Raw genomic sequence first — 22,966 nt, 5'->3', positions numbered from 1 at the left:
AAAATACCCACGGGTTTATAAGAAGAGAAAAAATATAAATAGGACGAACGTTTTTTTTTCCCCGTTTTGTTTGTTTGGAAGCAGAGGTTCTGTTCTTTCATTGGATATATTTGCATGTTTATATAGTTTTACTGGACAAATTTTACTGGAAGGCATTTTGTGAAAATCACAAAAATGCTGGCGGGCAACTTTTCAAAAAATGGCTGGCAGGGAATGAGTTAATAAAGAATAAAGTGACACTGTGAAACGTAAATAACGCGTGTGAAGCGGTGTGACATAGAAGATAACAATAAGGTTAGTGAGCGCCACGCGCAGCTTAATAGTTGGTTGTACGCCAGGGTTCCCGCGGGGTCTTAAAAAGTCTTAAAAAGTCTGAAATTTAGAAAGTTAAATTTAAGGCCATAAAAAGTCTTAAAAATGGCCAGATTTTCACCCTAGGTCTTAAATTTAATTAACCCAAGTCTTAAATTTCTTACCTCCATTTATAAAAAATAAAATGGTAAATTAAAATGCTGTAGATCTAATCAGTGACGGAGGAAGAATGTATTTAATGGGTGGGCCTCTAAAAAGAAAAGTTCTGCACTTTGCGTTTCACTGAATGTCTCTTCAATCCAGTTTTTAATCATTATTTTTTAAAGAGGATACAAATGTAGGCTATTATAATCCACGCAATTCATGCCATAAGCTTTATTTCAGGTGTTGTGATCCGACTGTATACTGTAGGTTTGGCGAGAAACAAACCTTAAATGCAGTTTTTTATAAGCAAAAATCTTTTCTGTGTTAATTTAACCAACTAGCCCGTGGGTTACCAGACCATTTGCAAGGTTCTGAAACAGAGGACCCAGAAGCGAAAAAATCAACACTGCTTTATTGAAAATCAACTTAACAGTCAGGCCGTCAAGTCCCGCGCCATCAACAATGAGTCAACTTTAGTGTTACACAGTTTTCATATGCAGCCTACAAATGCGACCTCTGGCGGCTACAGCTTTCGGATTTAGAAACGGCCTTGTTTGCAACACACAACAAACCACGAATAGCCTTTTAATAGTAAATTTCCTTTTCATTTCATTATTGTGTAATTAGAGAGGGGAATAAATGCGATGGCGGTATAGCGCATATTTATGCATATAATGTATGGGTGGAGAAAGTGTAAAACATGTTAACAAGCCACATATCAGCAGCTGACCATACTGATCTTCCCATATTAGTGGATTTTATTTGTCAAAAAAAACCAAAACAATAAACAAAGATATAATAAAAATATAATGTTTTGAGAATTTCTGAGATCATTGTGCCGCCTTGGTCTTAAATTTCACTCATAATGGTCTTAAAAAGGTCTTAAAAAGTCTTAAATTTGACTTGGTGAAACCTGCAGGAACCCTGGTACGCATATGTCTGAGCGAATGCTGAAAATAGACAGGCGGCAAAATAAACACATTAATCATCGATTCTCTTGCGGACGCATCGATGCATCGAATCGGCGCCTGTATAATCGATGCATCGATACGAATCGATTAATCTTTACACCCCTAATGAGGAGAATGTTAAAAGCTTTTGATTGTTGTATAGGCGACTAAAATGCAGTGGTAGGATCTGTTAACCTAAAGTTAATTAAATGTTTATTTATTTATCATTTCGTTCAACGTCAGAGTCTAACATTATTTTAGCAATTCCTTTTTTCTTTCTTCATTTAGTAAGTTAACTTAAATATGTGAGAACGAAAATATATTTTTTGTGATTTTCATGAAGAGAATATGATATTAGAAGCTTCATTTTAAGCATTTAGTAGCCTAATTTATTTGGAATAAACACTTTAATAGGCTATTTAAAAAGTTTTAGTTTTTTTTGTGTTCATTTATATTTTTTGTCACTGTGTGCAGTTTCTTTTTTGTATGCTATATGACAGCCCAATAACTTTTTTACCAAAAAGGCTTAATTAATGTCATGTTGTATTACGATGTGACGTGCAGTCAAGTTCGGGTGTGTGTATGTGTATGCTGTTTAAATTAGTGTTTTCACCAATACGCTTGTGATTCGTGAAGTTTTGGCGAGTTTTATAGACTTGTTATAGTTTCTTATTCAAAAGTGACAACCATAGATTCAGTCCCACCCCGACTTAATCCATGCCCACCCATATGTCACGTTCTGCATCCGCCACTGGGCTTTCAGTTTATAAAGATGACTGATCATGGTGAAAGGCACAAAGACTGTCTATTCTGGTGGGGATGGAGGCTGAGCTACTTTATAATTAAGAGGTTTGTTGCCTTTCTCGTGTATCATCATTGTCACGAGTTTGAGTAACGAAGGTTTATTTTCTGCATAGTTTAATATCAGACTCAGGAGAACAACATGCAACGAGTTCACGCACATTTCTTTGGGGCAACTTTTGAAAGGGGATTTCAACCTGACTATTACTCTTGTACAAAGCACCATCACGGAGCACGTTTCATTCATTTTTAAATGTGAGCGATAGTTTTGTCACAACTTATCAGGCAGACGCGATGTGGTGTCATTTGCCTGTTGAATTAGCGCTTTTTAAATCTGAACCGCGTGAAACGCCTTTCAAGTTCAGAAATATAGATGAGACAACATGTTGCGCTGATTTTAAAATAACATTCTGAAAGAACGACACACGTGCCTATAAGATTAACCTGTTTTATGATGCATTTTCTGTTGCTACTACTGCTGCCCAAGGGATTGTCATTATTTATGGAAGGGGCCACCGTTGGAAAATAGAGGAGGTTCATGTCTTTTTTTCTTTGTTAAGGGGAGGATCATCCAACTTTTTTTAGTCTATGGGGAGGGTCACTCATCTTTTGTATTCATGAAAACATAAAAATTTCAAAGTGTTCAGTGCATATTTTCAATGTAGCGCCACGTAGCTCCCTCAGTCCCCCCTCCACCGCTAGCAAATGGGTCTGACCCAACAATCGCACCAACCCAAGATGCACAATGATTGATAATATTATTAAACTTTAAATATAATTACACTGAAAAATATTTTAAATACATGCAAAATAAATACTTCATATGTCAGATGACCCACGTACAACGAATAAGCTGGTAAAAAAGTCGCTCTAGAAAATTTTTTGAAAACTATTGAGAAGCAGCAATTAAATAGCGAATGTATGTAGGCAAATCTTCAAATATATTTTCGGTCCTGGTGATTGGAAATTGTGCAAACGACAGCATTTTCAAGGCATTTGAAAATGCAGGAGTGGATGCAAGCTCCCAAATTTACGCTCGTCTGAGAAATTGAGTTTTGGATCATGTTCAGACCCGGCAGCATGGGCGGACCGTGTGTTAAGGCTGACAGCCTTCCCCTTGATACGTGATTAAGATTCGATTTTTTCCCCATGCATATAACTATCTGAAAGGCAGCTGTTTCTGCTGCTTTTACATAAAAATGCTCACAACTGCTCAAAACAGTTTTCTCTGTTCCAAAATCCAAACAGCGGCCGTTTCTCAAACAGAAGGCTGCATCCTTCGTAGGTCACATATGCATGCTGCATACATCACCAAGCCTGGTTTATTTCAGTTAACTGAGCATTGTATTCGCAGGTCATACACATATTACAACAATTTATGATTAATTAAGTATAATAGTAAACTTTATAGTTGATAATATTCTGAAATAAGTATGCAGCCTGTAAATGCGAGGATGCAGCCCTCCGTTTGAGAAACGGCCAATCAGAAATCCTGTCATCAGCAACAGAGCAGCTGTGGGAATGCTGTGAGCAAGCCCAAAAATTAAGTTATTTTTTTATATTCTTTCATAGACAAAGGCTATACAAGTAATACATTACAGTGTTTTTAAATCTAATTGTGATTACGTTAATTAAAAATTAATTCATATTAAATCTAATGCATATTTTTTGACACATATCAGGTACGTGCTTAAAAAACACGAGGTGATGAGCGTAAAGTTAGGTTAATATTAGGCTTGTTCGACTTAATGCGGCGCCGCAAGAATCGACAGCCGGGTGATGTCAAACTACCGTGATTCGCGAAGTCATACGGAGGAGTTTGCTTTTAAATTTTGACATCATCCGGCTGCCGGTTCTTGTGGTGCCGCATGAAGTGGAACAAGCCTATAAACTCTTACAGGCAGCCAACATTTACAAACATGGACATATACTCTACGCACATATTTTAAGACCAAGACAGATCAGAACAACAACAATGCGTCAAATTCAAGTTTGCAGTCGACATAACAACAGCATTAAACTTTGAAGACATCATTAACACATATGATGATCCAGTAGGGCCAAACGCAGGATTTTGCTTCATGAGGTAAGGCAATGGCTATTTATTATTATTGGCTGCCATGCCAAATCACTCATACACTATACCTGCTTTATTTCAATTTTAAGTTTAATTAAGTTTACGTCTTAAATGTAAGAGCACTTGCGAATTGTTTTTAAAGCGCAGCACAAAATGCGAGGATGCCTGAAAGAAAACACTAGTTAACGTAAGATGAGTAGTAACTGCAGGAAGTTTGGCTTTATATTGTGTCTCCACAACCATGTTAGTGAGTAAATCTACTGAAATGGCCACCATAGGAGTCTGATAAAGTACACAGGGTTGTCGTTTGTCATAGTTGTAAAAAAACAATGACTTCTGAACATCTTTGCCAAACGCGAACCAGTACAGAAATCAATAAATTGTCGGGGAGGGTTATGCATTTTTTCACAATCATTTTGGAGGGTCACAGAAAATTTATTGCAGGCGAAGGGAGGGTCATGTCTTTTTTGTCAACAGATCTCAAAACTCCTCCGGTGGCCCCTCAAATAAACCAGGAACAGTCCCTAAATGGAGATTAATAATCTTCAGATTTTATTTTGGTCTGTTGGCTAAACTGAATGCGCGGATATGCGGGCACGCACGATTATTACAGCAGCGGTCATCATGAGACCTCCTACAGGCAGAACCCCTCTATTATAGATTGTGTTCGCCTTCAAGCTGCGCTGCAAGAATGACAGGCTGATGACATCAAAGTACCGCGAGGGTGAGATAAGAAATTATCGAAAGAGTTTGCTTTCAAACCACTCTCGCGTAAAGCCCTGCACGGGCCTGAAATCTAGGCTCTGACCCGGCCCTGGCCCGAGACGCCTAAGCCCTAGCCCGGCCCATGTCCGACAGCTTATCAGAATTCTCAGCCCGAGTCCGACCTTTTTAATTCTCCCCATTAGGAATCTGTGTCCGCAGATATAGTCACTGCATCGCGTGTGTTTGTGAAAAGAAGTCTGTGCTGTCTGCTGTGAGGTTTTTATGAGAGAAAGCACAAACTTTTTAATAGCCTATTTAATGTAAAACTTAAATTTGATATAAAACTTAATGCGGAGAAGTTAATTAGATCTGTATTGTCTCTCTTGCTACGTGACGCGACAATTATTTATTATTTCAAATCCGTTTTACAAGATCAATAATATATATATATATATAGTCTTTTCTTTTTACTGTTGGACAGTAATATATGTATTTTATATAAAACATGTTGGTCCAGTTTTATTCAGGGTAATCCTTTAATAATATAGGCCTAGTTATAAAATATTTTATTGTTTTGTAATATTCACAGTGCACATTCTCTCGGATCGTTTTAAAACATTTTAAATCATTCTGCAAAATTCTGCATAGATTTTGCGAAGAAATCCGCAGAAATAGCAAAAAATAACTCCTTAAGGCCGGGGTATACCTTTTTTCCGCGTCCGGCTCTTTCGGGTATACTCCCCGCGGCTACACGCGGATGGCCGCATTCGACACTATACGCAATACAAATTATTTCTTATTCAAATTATTAGTCTAACAGGGCAGCACTGATTTCGCGACATTTACAGTACATTAAAACATTAAGATAGGTGAAGAAAAGTAACTGATCCACCATTGCAAACACAGTTTAGAACAAACAACAAGACAACAAAGAACAGGAATCAAACAAACATGCTCCAGGGCTTTCTGTTCTAAGAAGAAGTAAAAGTTAAAGAAGAAAAACGATAGTGTGTGTGCAAATGCTGTCTATTTCCTTTGTATAATTGTTTATAGTGTAGTGCCCTGTCTAAATATTTTCACGTGCCTGCGCTGTTGTACGCGGACTGTACCCGCATACGCGGACGTCCCTAGTATACTTTCGGCTTTACACAGCTTGTACAGCTGTACTCTTGCAGCAATTAAAGCAGTTCAGTTTTGTTTTAAATGGCAAAATTTCTTTTTTATTTACATTTTAGAGCATTTTTTGTTTGTTAAAGTTTTTTATGATAACCAAGCGGTTAGCACCCAAAAGCAAGTTGACGACATGTTTGATGAATTGAGCCTCTCAAATCAACACTTCACTTGCCTATAATAACAACTATATAAATATATATTTTCAGCATATCACAATTTTAGTTTAAACGTTTATTATCAACAAACACTATTTTAAAAAAGCGAAGGGAGGTTGCTCTGCTGCTCGCAGTTGCAATGGGTGCAGAAATAAAAAAATGAAAAAGGCTATTTTGTGTATTGGCCACCAGTTGTGTGATTGCAGTACCAGTTTTAGCTACAAGTTTTGTGATTGCAATACAAGTTTTGGCCACAATCCTACATACTGTTCCTTTAACTGTTGGATGGATACATGAATAGCCATGTTCTGTGGTAAGTCCTTACATTTAAAACAAATTTATATGCATAGCAAAGTTGTAAGATAAGGCAACATGCATGTTTATTCGGTTTCATGTTTATTTCGATTCGTTTCGTCTGTTGATTTTTGGTGTTTTGTCTGAATGTATGCAAGTGCCATACCCTTCCAGACGCAAACGCCAGCCCTGCGACAACCTCTGCCCATCCAGATTCATGAGAATCTTCTGCATCACTTTAAAGGTGCATTTGAGGTCTGCTGGGTAACTCAGGTTCAGACAGTATATTAGTTCAAATAACAAAGCACAGGCGTCCCCAATGTTTCCTTACTCACAGAGGACCTCCACACCTTTGCTCAGAACACCAATGAACACCAAATATTTTTTTAGGCTCCGCACCCTCCTTCTGTATGACATAGACCCCCATCACAGTTTGCTCCATCAAAGCACTGGCCTCGAGGTCTGTGTTCTGCGGGAGGTAATGAGTAAAATGTTTTATGTGTGCTTAAGTCCAAACTAACATACACACTAATAAAACACACCTACGAATATTATAATTTATACTATGTCTGTTCTGAAAAAACTGCACCTTAAATACCTCACATTTATCACCATTAATTTCTCCTCTGTAGTTATACCAAGTAGGGATGCAACAATACTCTCAACTTACAAATTGACTATTTAAAGTTAACAATAAAAAAGAGGAGCTACATTTTATGGCGTAATAGCACTTTTGGTAGTACTTCGACTCGGCGCAGTAACACCCTCCTTCTCCCATTATGAGAGGGAGAAGGGGAGCAGACTTTTCCGGCGAGTCGAAGTACTCCCAAAAGTGCTATTACGCCGTAAAATATAGTTCCTCTTTTAAATCCGCTTAGAAAAGCGCTACGTTTTATTTTGTACCACCAAACTTGCTCGTATAACTACTCGTCTTAAATAGGAAAAACGTTGATGTGTTTGGTCACTTCTAACTTTATCTCTAAATGGTACCATTGAATGAATGGGGCTAAGCTAAATGCTATCGAAGCGTCGCAGCGCGCTCCAGCGCTTACGTGCACGCACACAGATGATAGAGGGATGTATCAACAACTCTTAGTTAAGGTAATAACATGTTTTAGTTTTGAAAATGAGTAGACTATTCCTTTAATGCAAGGTGTAAACAGGGTTCAAAACGTTTTGAGCTTGTCCACTTTCGATCACTTTCAACAACATTCAGAGGTAGTCAAAAACACTTTCGATCAGATTGCTTCGTAGGCAGTTCTTCTACAAATCTTCAACAAGCAGGTGTATGACGAAGAACACAGAAAATGCAGATGACATCAAAGTAACGCGAGAGCATTTCGAAAGCAGAATCCTTATGACTTCTCGATTCACTCTCGTGGTACTTTAATGTCACCTGCCTGTCATTTTTTTGCAGCGCGGCATGAACTCACACAAACCTAATGTCTTGAATACATGTTTAATGACGGCGAAGTGCGCATATACAAACAATGCGCGCATACCCCCCTCCAAAACATTTTTTCTCATCGAATCTACTTGATTCCCGTGGGTCACCTGTTTGGCTTCAAAACGGCAAATTTCGCCGAAAGGTGAGGGATTTTCATGCCTGTAACTCACCTTATAATCCATTACAAGTTTTTATGTGGTCTTTGTTCAAGTAGATGCACAAGCACTTGAGGACACATGCTCGTCTCGTTTGAATTGTGTTGTCCTAAGGGGGGGAAGGAAAGTCCTTTAGGCAATATACTTTATTTTTCAGAGCATTTTTAAAAGGCAACACATGGTGCTTTGCGATTTCTACCCAAAAAGGTTTACCATGTGATATTATCTTTTACATTAAGATCTCTGCTGACGCAATATAACAGCTTGCGTCCAAATATCCACACTTGCGGTCTTGGCCACTGGAGAGCACGTGCACACGACATGAAGTAAGTGCGCAGGACTGTTCCATGTCTTAAAACTGGCAAAGTGCAGTGCCCTAAACCCACACTACCGCTTCGAAACGGTATTCAAGGCTAAGCGTATCCCGTCATGCATCATGTTCTGAATATAAATCATGAAACTTTTTCCCAAAACTCGTGAGATGTCATGGAAACTTTTAACTGTAAGTAAATAAATGGATTTTACATATTTTGGTAGTAAAACAGAAAGTGTTCCACATTTTATTAGTGCAAACATTGTTATGTATTTTGTAAAACATCTGTTACTTTTATAACGTTAAAACAACATTAATGGTTTTACAGGTGCAAAGAATTCTGCTTCTGAAAGTTTTAGATAAGTGTATATATTCTTTTAAGTCTAACAAATGTTTATTTCATAGTGATTATGTGTTCATTTTATTTAAATAAAAACTTTAAAGTATATATTTTAAGTAGCCTAAATAAAAAACGAATATTTTTTGGTGCAAATTGCTGCCACTACCTGGATTGACATTTTAACACATTTAACACTTGCTAACAGATGTAACTCAACTGCAGAAGATCTTTTTTTTATGAAAAAAAAAGTTAAACCTAGAGAAAACAAGGGCCAATGACTATTATCACTCACCAAGTTCAATTAAATTAACGATATTTAAATATATGTAATAGTCATCCGTGTCTGCTGTGTTCGACTCCTGAATCCTGTTAGTCCAAAGTCAGCGTCACGTCCATGCTTCAAGGGAGCAGCTGTGCAATGCATTCTGGTAGCGTTGCGAGAAGTGAAGCATCGATTCGCCCGCTTATTCTTATGTTAGTTGAATTAGTTGAATCAAACTAACTGTATTGAAATGAGTAACGGCCGGCTCGTTTCCCACCTCTCAAAATCTGACGAAAATCTTTTAAACTTACCTTTGTGGATCTGTAATGAAGAAATACGAGATTGTAAACTCCGAACGAGCCGTCATTATGCTTTTGAAATTCAGGAGCATACCTAGACCCACGTGATGCGTTTGTCCAATCAGCTGCCAGTCAAGGCTGTAGTACAGACGGTCGTTGTTTTGATAAATCCACTTCTCATTGCATTGATCTGTATGTTATTAATTCATCTGAATTTACTTTAAATCATGTTTCACAGACAAGAATGAATAATTTAAAGAAGATAAACAAACTCCTAATTTGCTAATCCAACACCTGTCCAAGTTTATTTTTTGAGCGTATCCAGGGCTCTGCTACCTTATGCGTCTGCAACCTGTCATCCTTATCAGTGTTTTTTGTTTTGTTCCGTTACCGTCTTTATACCTTTGCATACTGCATTTTCTACAGTACCGCAAGTTTGCTATGCTATGCCAGTTTAACAAAGGTGGCAAAAGTGTCAAGAGCATACAAGCATAAAGAGAAGGGGTCCCGCAAAAGGGGATGTATACATGCGCTTGCATAATTTTAATATTACAATTTAGATTGTTTAAATTACGGGTCCCCAGGCAATTGTCTGCCTTGCCTGCCATATTGCTATCCTCTGAGGGTAGTATGTTTTTCAAAATTCAGCAGCTTTCTTTATGAATGGGTCATTGAATTATTAATTTATTCAATTAGTTAAAACAGTGGATTTTACTAAATAGAAGTAATAGAAGTGATTAATAATCACTATTGTAAAGAATGAATGAACAGGTTATTTAAACACACTTCAATTTAGGGAATTGATGATTTAGCTTAAAGGGAAAAACATAATTCATTCATCAACCATAATATTTCATATTATTTGATCAGCAGGAGCTTTGATGACAATCCTCTTATGCACTTATCCAGTGAATACACAGATGATCTTATATCAAGTCTAAGTAATGTTATTTTCCTGGCCATTCTGTTAACAATTGTATTTATGTATTCTGTCCAAGAAAGACTATTATCAATAACCAAACCCAACAGTTTAGCCTTCTCTACTTGTTGCATTCTTTGCCTGGCTATATATAACTTTAATATTGTTTTGATCTAATAATCATAATTTTAGTTTTAGATATATTTAATACTCATTTGTTTCCACTAACCCACTAAAAACACAAAATCTAATTGTCTAGACAGAACATGGTTAATTTTGTCACATGAGTCTGAAGCATAGTAAACAGTTGAGTCATCTGCAAAAATTGTCTTTGATGCTTTTTTGCCAGTTAAGGTCAAGTCAATAATGAAAAAAGAAAACAAAAGAGGACCCAAACAACTTCCTTGTGGGAAACCATATACTATTTATACTGCCTTTATAATAAGATAAAGAACCATTACAAAAAAAACACTGAGGTCTGTGGGAAAGAGTGCAACAGCAGAAGGAGTGAAGCCGTAGCTCTTCAATTTCTCAATTAAAATATTGTTGTCTATTACATCAAAAGCGGCACAAACTAATTCAGAATTATCCATACTTCTAACCCATCCATTGGGCATCTGTGTGAAACCTGTACAGGTAAATGTGCCTTTCTGTGTGCATGCTGAAACATTAATCAAATTATTTTTCTGGAAATAATTAGAAATGAGGATCGGATCATCAGAACACAGCACGTTTACACTTGGCAACATCAACTGACTATTCTATCTAGGTAACCGATCGGATCGCTTTTTTCCCGCACAATATTTAAATAAGTCTGCAGAGAATGGTCTGTTGCAATGTCAACCTGAAATTAGGGCTGTGTTGAAAAAAAAAACCCGATTCACCAATTCTGAATCGATTTTCATACTAATTTCTAAAGATCAATCCGTAACTCAGAGGATCGATTTAATAATTAATAACTTAAACTTGCTGCGTCATTGAATTAGGCTTGCCGCGATAGTCCGTGATAACCAGTGCTTCAGCCTCTCACCGGTTAGATCACTTGCCTACCGCGACACCGTTTTTCACCGTCGTTTTGATATTTTCTTGTTTTTAAATCATTTAATTTCGTTAGAGAGAGCAAAAAATAACAACTGAATGTGTCTGCTGCCTGAATTCAGCGGAGCTGAACGCGCGTCACAGAGCAGCAGGGGTCAGATTTCATTTATTTCTGTCAGAGTGTGCGAGGCAAGCTGACTGACCAGACGATGGCAGAAGCCGTGTGCTTACTCTTTTTGTTATAATATACATGTATGATGTTTAATATAAATAAGATCGTTTTGTTGTTGTGTTTATCATCAAGAAAAACAATAAACACATATCATTCAAGCAGCGCTTTATGGAGACGTAGCGGGTTGCTCTGCTTGGGACTGGTGGGTTCTGTTAGAATTTCCTGCGCACATTGTCTCAAGCACTTAATTAAACCAGCTGTTGCACTCGCACTGCAAGCAGATTCAAACAGTTGTGTAAAAGTGAAAGTAAAATGCGCACATCTGCATGCGCATTTATAAGCCTACCGGTGGAAAAATTATGTCACCACAGCAACCCTACAATGTATTCACGCATGCGTGCGAGGTGGAAGGACTTTATAGTAATGAACATGCCGATCAGTAACATTAAGCAAGCGATTGTTTTGAAAACTCCAGAAATGCAAATAGTATCAATATGTTGCATAACTACAGTCCTGTAATTCAGGTAACAGCTGGAAAAAAAGCTTTTTTCAAAAACACTTATCTAAATCTCGAATAAAATCGAATAATGATAATCGATTAAAGATCTTGAGAATCTGAATCAAATCGATTCTTGAAATTTGAATCGAAACCCAGCCCTACCTGAAATGGTGGGTTTTCTTTTGAAATGCATTTTCAGTTAAGGGACAATTTACAAATCAATGATAAGGGTAAGAGTCTTAATAGTCTCTATACAGGGGTTCTTTGTCTTTTTTCTGACTGTTCGCAAGAGAGGGTGCTGCATTTTGCATGAAGTAGATGACACGATGGCTGGAATGTGTTTACATTACACTGAAATTTGATCACAATGCGTCCTCATGACATGTCCTCATTTCAATCAGACGTGCATTTACACTTGTCTTTTCAATATGTATGTGGACAACATCCGGATACAGGTTGCATGTTAATGCCAAGTATAAATGCAGCCTATTTTACCAAATTACAAGTTAATCAGATTATACCACTTACTGTCGTCACACATGAAACATGTCTGGGCTCAAACCATGGTTTTTCTACTACTATAACCTTACTTACTTATTCATTCATTTAGCTGACGCTTTTATCCAAAGCGACTTACAATTGCTATATATGCCAGAGGCCTCTGGAGCAACTAGGGGTTAAAGGGGTCATATTATGATATATTTTTAAGATTTAAAATAAATCTTTGATGTCCCCAGAGTGTGTGTGTGAAGTTTTAGCTCACAGATACTCCACAGATAATTTATTATAACATGTTAAAATCGCACATTTGTAGGCCTGAGAAAAAGTGTGCCGTTTTTGGGTGAGTCGTTTAAAATGCAAATGAGCCGATGAAATGCAAACACTGATCACAATGATGGTGGTTTGTTGTAATTGAAACTCAATTGTGCTGTTTTCTCCTCCTTTCTCTCTGCACTAAATGGCAGTGCTGTGGTTGGATAGTGCAGATAAAGGGGGCGGTATTGTTATAATCAGTGCTTTAAGTGGCCCAAAAGAAGTGCCGGTACTCTATTTTTCTTTTCTTTTTTTTTTGCTGACTGGGCTTCTATATTGAAGGGGTTTTATATTCAGCAGTCAACAGACGACCCTATATGTAAAAAATAATAAATCCTTATATAAGTTTGTGGATTTGCTTGGGCTAGAAATAGCTATTGAACATACATAAAATGTGCAAAAGGTAGATATATAAGTAAAATTTTCAGCATGATCAAATGCTAAAACTAGTTGTTCAGATTAAAGCTTAAAAACAAAAACTTTAAAATGACACCAAGACCATGTCTATGGGTTCAAGAATAACAAAATACTGACAATTTAAAACTAGAAAGTCGTCACTTTATTTTTTCCCATTGTTTTCCATTTTGCGGGTGGTAAAACTACTGTGCGCGTCGTTCAAATTCATTGAAATTTCGTTGGGCAGTGTCCCAAACCAAAAAGGGCACTAAGGGGGATGTTACTATTAGTATGGTTTTAATAAAGTATTATAAATATGTGTTATATTACTAGCATCAACTTAGACAAGTGATTATAATGGGAAATATAATAACAAGAATTAAAGTGTGACAAAAAAAATATGCAATATGATTTACCGGCTGGCTTGATGGATCTTTGAATCCATGTTTGCAATGTTGAACTGCCTTTAGAAGCAGCCTCCCTTTCCGTTCTCTGTCTTTATTTTGTGAAGGCATTTGTGCTTTTTGTATTTTTTGCCTACAAAGTGTGCCAACAACAGCAAATTTAGTGTTTATATTAACTTAGATCTGATCGGGAACATTAAATCCTTTAGACATGCGATAATAGTAAGAATGTGGATATTTTGTTGTTGTTTGCTTGCTAAGTTGTTAGCACTTTTACATTTTACAAATACATAAACAAACTTCCAAATGAGTAATTCTGCGGTTTAACAGCTGATATAATGTAATTAATCTACCTGTTAATGCAACAAACTTCAGAAACTGTCCTCCAGGCAGAGAGTGCACACAGAGATGCTGCGGGGCGGGCGGGAAAACACGAAGTGGATTAGCGGAATCAGTGGACCTTTAGCGATCTTTAGGATCTTTTTATAGATCACAACCTTTGTGTGCGAAATTACAGAGGATAGAATACGGGAGATTTAAGGGAAAATACTAATACGGGAGGACGGCGGGAAAGAAGGGTAAAATACGGGACTTTCCCGGCCAAAACGGGATACTTGACGGGTATGGTGAGTCACACCTCTCCACACCACGTTGAGGCTGACTGACAGCAAAGGCGACGCATGCGCTTTTAACTTGTAAACTCAAGGGTGTATGGGTAATGTAGTCTCTGCTCTCGGTGGGACGAATTAGGAAGTGTACATTGTGAGGATCGCTCTGAAAAGCGGCAGCGCAGCCAAAGGATTAAAACCTCTGATTTAAACAGAGGTGCAAATGAGCATTCCGGTACGCTAAAAGCACGTTCTACCATAAAGACTCAGAAGGCAAGTGAACGTTTGAATGACATTTATTCCATGTTAAATTAAAAGACAGAAATTCGAATCAGTAACAAAATAAAAGAGATGCTTGAGTCTCATAAGATTTTGGCATATGCCCCGCCTTTCGTCCGGGTCTAGCTGTAGTCCGGCAGATCCTGCCTGATGTTGAAGGCAGGGGCGGAGCCTACCCCCGGTCAAAAGAACAGGGAACAACCTGGTGGTGGTGGGGAGGATGGAGGTGAACTTCAGCTACGACACCTACGGGCAGCAGGAGAGAGTGTTAGTTCAGCGTTTAAATAGTCGGCTTTGAGCTGTGATTGGTAAGCCGATTTTATGAATGAATGACGTGGTATTAGAGTCTTCCTGGTAGAACTTACGCTGACGCTTTCATTTCTACCATAAAGACTCAGAAGGCAAGTGAACGTTTGAATGACATTTATTCCATGTTAAATTAAAAGACAGAAATTCGAATCAGTCTCAAAATAAAAGAGATGCTTGAGTCTCATAAGATTTTGGCATATGCCCCGCCTTTCGTCCGGGTCTAGCTGTAGTCCGGCAGATCCTGCCTGATGTTGAAGGCAGGGGCGGAGCCTACCCCCAAAAGTGAAATAGATCAACTGGCTTGATTGCTAGGATATCAAAGAGATGTCAATCCTGAAACAAAAGAAAATGTTAAGAAGGAATCAGACTTCTTAAGCTACAACAGCAATTTATTGTAACCCCCCAAAAATAAAGCCACGATAGGCATAGGCATTCACTTTAATGTCCGATTCACACAAAAGGAATAGGATAAGAATTACAATATGCTTCGTTGTAAAGTGCCACGGTAGGCTTTACATGGATAGGTAGCCCCAATAGGTGATATGTAAAGCCACGATCGGCCACAACGATCGATAGCACCGATAGGCAATGTGTAAAGCCACGATAGGCCAAAACGATCGATAGCCCAGGTAGGCGATGTGTAAAGCCACGTGGATTTATAGCCCCAAAAGGCGATATGTAAAGCCACAATAGGCCACAGCAATCGATAGCCCTGATAGGCGATGTGTAAAGCCACGTCGATCAATAGCCCCGATAGGCGATGTATAAAGCCACAATTGGCCACGATAGGCCACTTGATCGACAGCCTCGATAGGCAATGTGTAAAGCCACGATAGGCCACGTTGATTGATAGCCTCGATAGGCAATGTGTAAAGCCACGATAGGCCACGTTGATTGATAGCCCCGATAGGCAATGTGTAAAGCCACGATAGGCCACATCGATCAATAGCCCCGATAGCCGATATGTAAAGCCACGATTGGCCACTTGATCGACAGCCTCGATAGGCAATGTGTAAAGCCACGATAGGCCACGTTGATTGATAGCCTCGATAGGCAATGTGTAAAGCCACGATAGGCCACGTTGATTGATAGCCTCGATAGGCAATGTGTAAAGCCACGATAGGCCACGTTGATTGATAGCCCCGATAGGTGATGTGTAAAACCACGATAGGCGATATGTAAACCCACGTTGATCGATAGCCCCAATAGGCAATGTGTAAAGCCACGATTGGCCACGTCGATCGATAGCCTCGATAGGCGATATGTAAAGCCACGTCGATCGATAGCCCCTATAGGCGATACGTAAAGCCACGATAGGCCACTTGATCGACAGCCTCGATAGGCAATGTGTAAAGCCACAATAGACCACGTCGATTGATAGCCCCGATAGGTGATGTGTAAAACCATGATAGGCGATATGTAAAGCCACGTCGATCGATAGCCCCGTTAGGTGATGTGTAAAACCACGATAGGCGATATGTAAAGCCACGTCGATCGATAGCCCCGATAGGCAATGTGTAAAGCCACGATTGGCCATGTCGATCGATAGCCTCGATAGGCGATATGTAAAGCCACGTCGATCGATAGCCCCGATAGGCGATACGTAAAGCCACTTGATCGACAGCCTCGATAGGCAATGTGTAAAGCCATGATAGCCACGTCGATTGCTAGCCCCGATAGGCGATGTGTAAAGCCACGTCGATCGATAGCCCCGTTAAGTGATGTGTAAAACCACGATAGGCGATATGTAAAGCCACGTCGATCGATAGCCCCGATAGGCAATACGTAAAGCCACGATAGGCCACTTGATCGACAGCCTCGATAGGCAATGTGTAAAGCCACGATAGGCCACTTGATCGACAGCCTCGATAGGCGATGTGTAAAGCCACGTCGATCGATAGCCCCGATAGGTGATGTGTAAAACCACGATAAGCAATATGTAAAGCCACGTCGATCGATAGCCCCGATAGGCGATGTGTAAAGCCACATCGATCGATAGCCCCGATAGGCGAGAAGGCCGTGGAAAACACTTACAGGGCAACGTTTTGCAATTTAGTGCGAAGACCGGAAAGGGCAAGATACGGGGCAATGATATGCTGTATGCAACAAAGACGTTACGGGGCAACGACTTCCCATGTAGCGTGAAGACCGCGAAGGCAATGATGCGGGGCAACGATATGCTGAATCATAATAAAGGCTGCGGAGGATAGATGCGGGGCACCATAAGCAATGTAATAAGTCGGTTGTGGTATCCAGGACATAATGTAACCATATGCTGATTAGCGAGAAGGCCATGATACACATCAACAATTTGCAGTATAGCAGTATGACTGCGAATGCTGGATACAGGCAATGATATGCCACGCAGCAAGGAGGTCACGAGAGCCATGCAATGGGGCAACAATATACCCTATAGTGAGAAAGGCTGCGTATGCTATGTCGGAGGCTGTGATGGAAAGCGACAATATTCCTATAAAGCGCGCTATGCCACAGATAAGTTTAGCGAGAAATGAGACATGGTTGAGTAACCTACACCACCACCAGTATCTGCTGGATCGTACTTTGATCATTATGCAGCTTAAAGCTATAGAAACTGATGAAACGTTGCATTTCAAGTGTATTACTTTTCAAAGTATTTATGTAGTAAAAGATGCGATTTTTGGCTATGGCTTTAAATTTCAAGTGTATTGATGGCAGAGAAAAAGAAAAAAAAAAAAAATTACCTAGGAAAACAGAATCATAACATTAACATGAAATTGATAAAACAAAGAAATTAAGGTTATTGAATTTTAAGATTAATAATTATAGACTAGAAAGATTAGAAAATATGGAAGTAAATTAATCTAAACTGTATGAACTAAATGTGAACGAACAATACGCAATTGAATGCTTAGTGTCTTGACTGGAGTGTTATTAAAATCCTGAAACTACTAGAAGGTGCGGGATCAGGTTATGTCAATAGACCACGATCAATGATAGCCGACACCATCAATTGCCCTTCTCACGCAGAGATTATGAATACTACACAGAAAATGCTTCCAGGATTTGTCCGGAATCATTAGACTTTTGGGTCATTTATTCTGCCGATTATTTTTCGGAATCATGCTTACTGCGAAAACCCGTAAAGACATGTGATACATGTAAAGTCCTGCACATGCTTGACTTTTAAGCGCTTCAGAAGTTCACCAGTTATTCGTAACTCGTATTTTAAATGAGATCATGAGGAGCGCGTGATGCGCTGCTCTGTCATGCAGGTGAATGATCTCAGCTTTAGCAGCACGTATAGTGAGCACGCATCGTTTCACACAGAGAACTTTAAACGTGCATCTTTCGGCAATTTTACTAGGTTCTCTTTACGGGAGCGATCCCAGAACATTACGGGATGTGATTGTGTTGACACGGTAGCCTCAAATAATTTTAGAGAACATATTTTAGACCATACTGCGAGTCAGACTTCACCTAAAGTCTCTGAAAATGTTCAGCATAATTAAGTTAAACTTTAATGGATAAACAAGTCAATCGCATGTTGTCACATACCATTCTTACATAACCTGCAGTTGCAACACCAATATGCATAGCATGATTTGCCTCATAAGAAACTTTTCAATAAACGAGTAATGCTTTGACTTCGTTGCACCTGAACTTGTAATGCATGTAGCGTGGACTTCGCACTAGGGTGGTTAAAATGCACGCTGGGTTTAAAATCAATGAGAGAGAGTTCCATTCCCTGTTACAAGGTAATTTTCAGACCGCTAAGATATCAGTGATGTGCAACAAAGTTTTAAGAGGTTTGCAGACGAAAAATCCGTTGAAGATTGAGAAAGTTATGATATTTTTATTATTAGAAATCAGAGGAAAGTTATATGGATGTCTATGGAATGTGTGTGACCGAAATGCTGCTTATTTACATGTTTTTGCTTATAACTTCTCATTTTATCAGATATGTTCATGAAATTTTAACAGAAGGTATAACTTGTTAGTACTTTCAAATTAAATTATAAACATTTGCTGTTTTAGTCAGAATGGGCATCAGACCCATGTTAACCATTATTTTTAGAAGAATGCCTGCAGTGAACGTTCTGACATGACGTTCACTGTTGTCTAAAACAAGAAACGTAATATGCAAATTTTCGCGATTTATTTAAATACAATCTCCTCCATACCATTACCATGTTTCAGCACCAAGATAAAAGATATATATTGTGGTCCATTTACGTTTCATTATTGTCCAGAGTTTAGTGGAAGCACATCGACCGGTTGAAAGTGACACTCAGTTTTAAACCGTTGCTGTGAACTAAAAACACCTCCGAATTGAATACTCAAAATATCAAACGCTTCCGGTGTTCGGACTAGACGTATTTATTGTCGTATTTAGTGAAAACATACTACAACCTTGCGACGATGACTGAATATTGCATGAGACGCATTGTAAAAGTACCGCGCGGCCGGAAGCAGATTTTATTCGATGCGCATACCCGCGATGTCAGCATTGCTATATTAAATAGAAGAAATAAATTGTCACATTCCCAGTACTATCGTGTCGGCAATCTCACGGGCTGCGATATAATGATAAAAAAAAATAATAATTAATGTAACTTACCTCACACCAAATTAAAATGACAGTACATTTAATGCCACAATTCTTATGAAATGCAATCAATTGATTTCAACTGTGTGACAGCGTTTCCGACGGTCGTCGGACGAAACATTGATAATTGTACATTTGACCGACATAACCAGACAATCACTCGCAATTTGCGCAAGAAATGCAAGTTGAGCGTTACGACTGCGTGCTTATTCCCGTGTTAGTATGCCAATGTGGCCCATCGTCAGTATTGAGCAGGCTGCATAGTGATGTTAACAGTGACATTAACAATGACATTAACAACTAAAATAAGACATCCCGTATATTTTGGTCAAAGACTGCAATAACTGACAAATATAGTAGGTAACATTTAATATGTCCCGTAAATTGGTAGGAACAGGTAGGCACATATCGGGAAGGTTGTATAGATTAGACATATTCAGGAAAATTATGAAAAGCAGTGACCTTACCTTGTTTCTTAGGCAGACACATATGATTTTACACCATTTTGTCGTTTACACGTTTTACACCATTTGTTTACAACAAACACGCACAGAAAACAGACAGTTGGATTGGGGTCTTTTTGACGTTAACTTACTCACGCGTTAATGCCGTGCTGTTGAAACGCGATCGCCTTTCAGGAGGAATAATGCCGTAAAAAATATATATATTTGCTTTAAAGAGCCTTCGTGTGGGGACTCTCGTTTAGATGAGAAGACAAAGATATTTTAGTTAGGAAGACATCACCCTTCGGTGTTTACCATGAACCGTAACTCCTCAGGCAATCAATATGATAAGTGACACCTGTTGCGGCCGAACTTCTCAGGCAATCATCAGTGACACCTGTGCTGTGAGTTGCTATGGTCGATTACAGTTTACGCTTAACAGGACTGCATTGTATTTTAATCTGTTCATTGAAATGAAACGCGGCCTCATTCCTTGCGTTTTTGTGCCAAGTTTTGCGAGCTTCCCTAAATAAGGGTCTTTGGCAAAGATGAGTTGCGTTCGAAGGGACTGGTCAAACACGCCTACCGTAACCTTGTGTTGCAGTCTGTGAGAACGAGCGGCAAATGAGACGAGTAGCATATCGTGGATGAGAGATCCTGGGAAAGGTTAAATTGACACGAAAACATTGCGGGCCGAGTAAACATACTGAATTCACAAATAAGCAGAGGAAGGGCGAGCGTTTTGACATCCGATTCTGCGTGGACGAGTAACAATCGCTTTGGAAACGTTTGGTTTGCACTAAGCATCGAGCAAACGAACTTCAGCTACGACACCTACGGGCAGCAGGAGAGAGTGTTAGTTCAGCGTTTAAATAGTCGGCATTGAGCTGTGATTGGTAAGCCGATTTTATGAATGAATGACGTGGTATTAGAGTCTTCCTGGTAGAACTTACGCTGACGCTTTCATTTCTGGGCTCAGGGAGAGGTGGTGGTACGCTCAAGAGCTATTTTTAGAAGTGGCGGTACTGAGTACCGGCGCGTTCCGGCCCACTTAAAGCACTGGTTATAATTCGCCTTGCTACCTAACTCACAAATCAGGCGAAATCTGAACAACCTAATTTTTCACATGCTTGCAGAAAATGGCTTACTCAAATTAAGTTACTGGGTTGATCTTTATCACGTTTTCTAGGTTGATAGAAGCACTGGGGACCCAATTATAGCACTTACACATAAAAAAGTCTAATTTTCACACTATGACCCCTTTAAGTGTCTTGCTCAGGCACACAATGGTGTGTCACAGTGGATTCGAACCCCGGGTCTTTCACACCAAAGGCGTTGTCTTATCCACTGCGCCATCACCACCCCTAAAACCATGGTTATTTTGTGGTTACCATGATTTTACTACAGTAACCATGTTTTTTGTTTTAACTGTAGTAAGACCATGGGTAAGACCTTGTAAGGGTACACAGTTCATTACTAAATATAAAATCTCTTAAAAATTTTTTTGGTGTTACTTTAAGACACTTAAAGGGATACTTCACCGATTTAGCATTCAGCTTTGTATCTGTAGAAACCTGGCAGTATTACTGAACAGTGTTGGGAGTAACGCATTACAAAATATAATATATTACAGTAATATATTAGTTTTTGCTGTAACGCAGTAATGTAACGCATTACTAATAAAATTTTGTTAATATTTTACTCGTTACAGTCTTAGTAACGAGCGCGTTACAACAATGCATTTCAAAATTAGACCGTGTTATTTTTATTTTTGACCAATGCGCGCGACCAGCATCCACACATGAAAAAGCTGCGACTGCGTGTCTGCGTCCCAAACCGCCTACTTCCATACTATGTGGTGGGCGAAAAGCACTACTTCTCGTGCTCTTTGCCTACTATATAGTGTGGAGGAGGGCGGTTTGGGACGCAGCGTATGTCTGTTTCCACGTGCTGTATGCAACATGTTCATTTTTACTTTAATGTTGTATTTGAAATGCGATTTGGACGCGGTGCGCGTCAAATAGACATGTTTCTTAAAGAGCCGAATCTGGGAAGTCCTTTATAAGCATTGACTAAAGTGGTCGCAATCAGGTCCAGTAGCGCGCACACGCATAATTTTGCGAATAAGAGCACTAAGTAAAAGCAAAAGAACGTTTCTATCGGGCTCCTGTGCTGCTTGAACCTCAGAAGTAAATATACTTTTACAAATCTTGCCAGTAAAATCCATATCACACCAGCAATGACAAGGTAAGCTTTGCTATGATTACAGTCCATATACATAATAGATTGCTAGGCTATTCCTATGCTATCTACAGTTTTATTACAAACAGCAACCTAAACAACAACATAACATCAGTGAAGACTTAAACATGGTTATCTAAATAATACATTTAAACATCACAGTTTAAAGTTTTTACCAGCCTTTGTATGGGAGCCTATATTCATTGTTTGGCAAAAAGCAGTGTTCCTCTGTTTGGCTGTGTTTTATATGTTAGTCTACATGTAATCCTTATATTGTACTGAAATGAGCTGTATTCCTTGAGGCCTGATCCTCCAATAGCAATTTTTGATAAGTTGTGTCAACCCAGTGCATGCCAGGTTTGTGCTGTGAATCTGAATTAAAAGTGAATTAAAGAATAGAAATGAAAAGAGGTTGCGTGTCTTGCCATGTTATTAGGCTATATGTTGCATTATAGTGGGCTCTATTGTGTTTGGTATGTGTACCATAATTTACCAGACTTTTACCAGATCATTTGTCTATGTTTATGATTCTGACAGTGATTGTTACTGTATTTTGCCATAAGTCTTCAGTGCCTATTCAAAGCTCGAGGGCCAACACATAACTAGATTTATAAGCAGCAACAAACTACATTTTAAAATTTTATAATGCCTAGTCATACTTCTGTTATTTTGATGAAAGTAACTCAAAAGTAACGCAAAAGTAGTGTAACTCATTACAGTTCAGAGACAGTAATATTGTAATGTAACTAATTACTTTCAAATGACAGTAATTTGTAATATATAATGTATTACACTTTGGAAGTAACTTTCCCAACACTGTTAGTGAATGA

General features: G+C 38.8%; 1 protein-coding gene across 1 annotated transcript; it reads right to left on the bottom strand.

The window, feature by feature from the left end:
* Window positions 1–14,635: 14,635 nt before the first annotated feature.
* On the bottom strand, window positions 14,636–18,879 carry LOC141349196 (uncharacterized). The gene is made up of 2 exons (XM_073873783.1): window positions 14,921–18,879; window positions 14,636–14,801 (listed from the first exon to the last, which is right to left on the bottom strand). Exon 1 carries the CDS (start codon window positions 16,399–16,401, stop codon window positions 15,340–15,342), a length of 1,062 nt encoding a protein of 353 aa, XP_073729884.1. The 5' UTR covers window positions 16,402–18,879; the 3' UTR covers window positions 14,636–14,801; window positions 14,921–15,339.
* Window positions 18,880–22,966: the final 4,087 nt, after the last annotated feature.

This window comes from Misgurnus anguillicaudatus, chromosome 12, assembly GCF_027580225.2.
Source record: "Misgurnus anguillicaudatus chromosome 12, ASM2758022v2, whole genome shotgun sequence".
NCBI lineage: Eukaryota > Metazoa > Chordata > Actinopteri > Cypriniformes > Cobitidae > Misgurnus > Misgurnus anguillicaudatus.
Note: the sequence above shows the minus strand (reverse complement) of the source record. Positions and strands in the feature narration are given on the sequence as shown.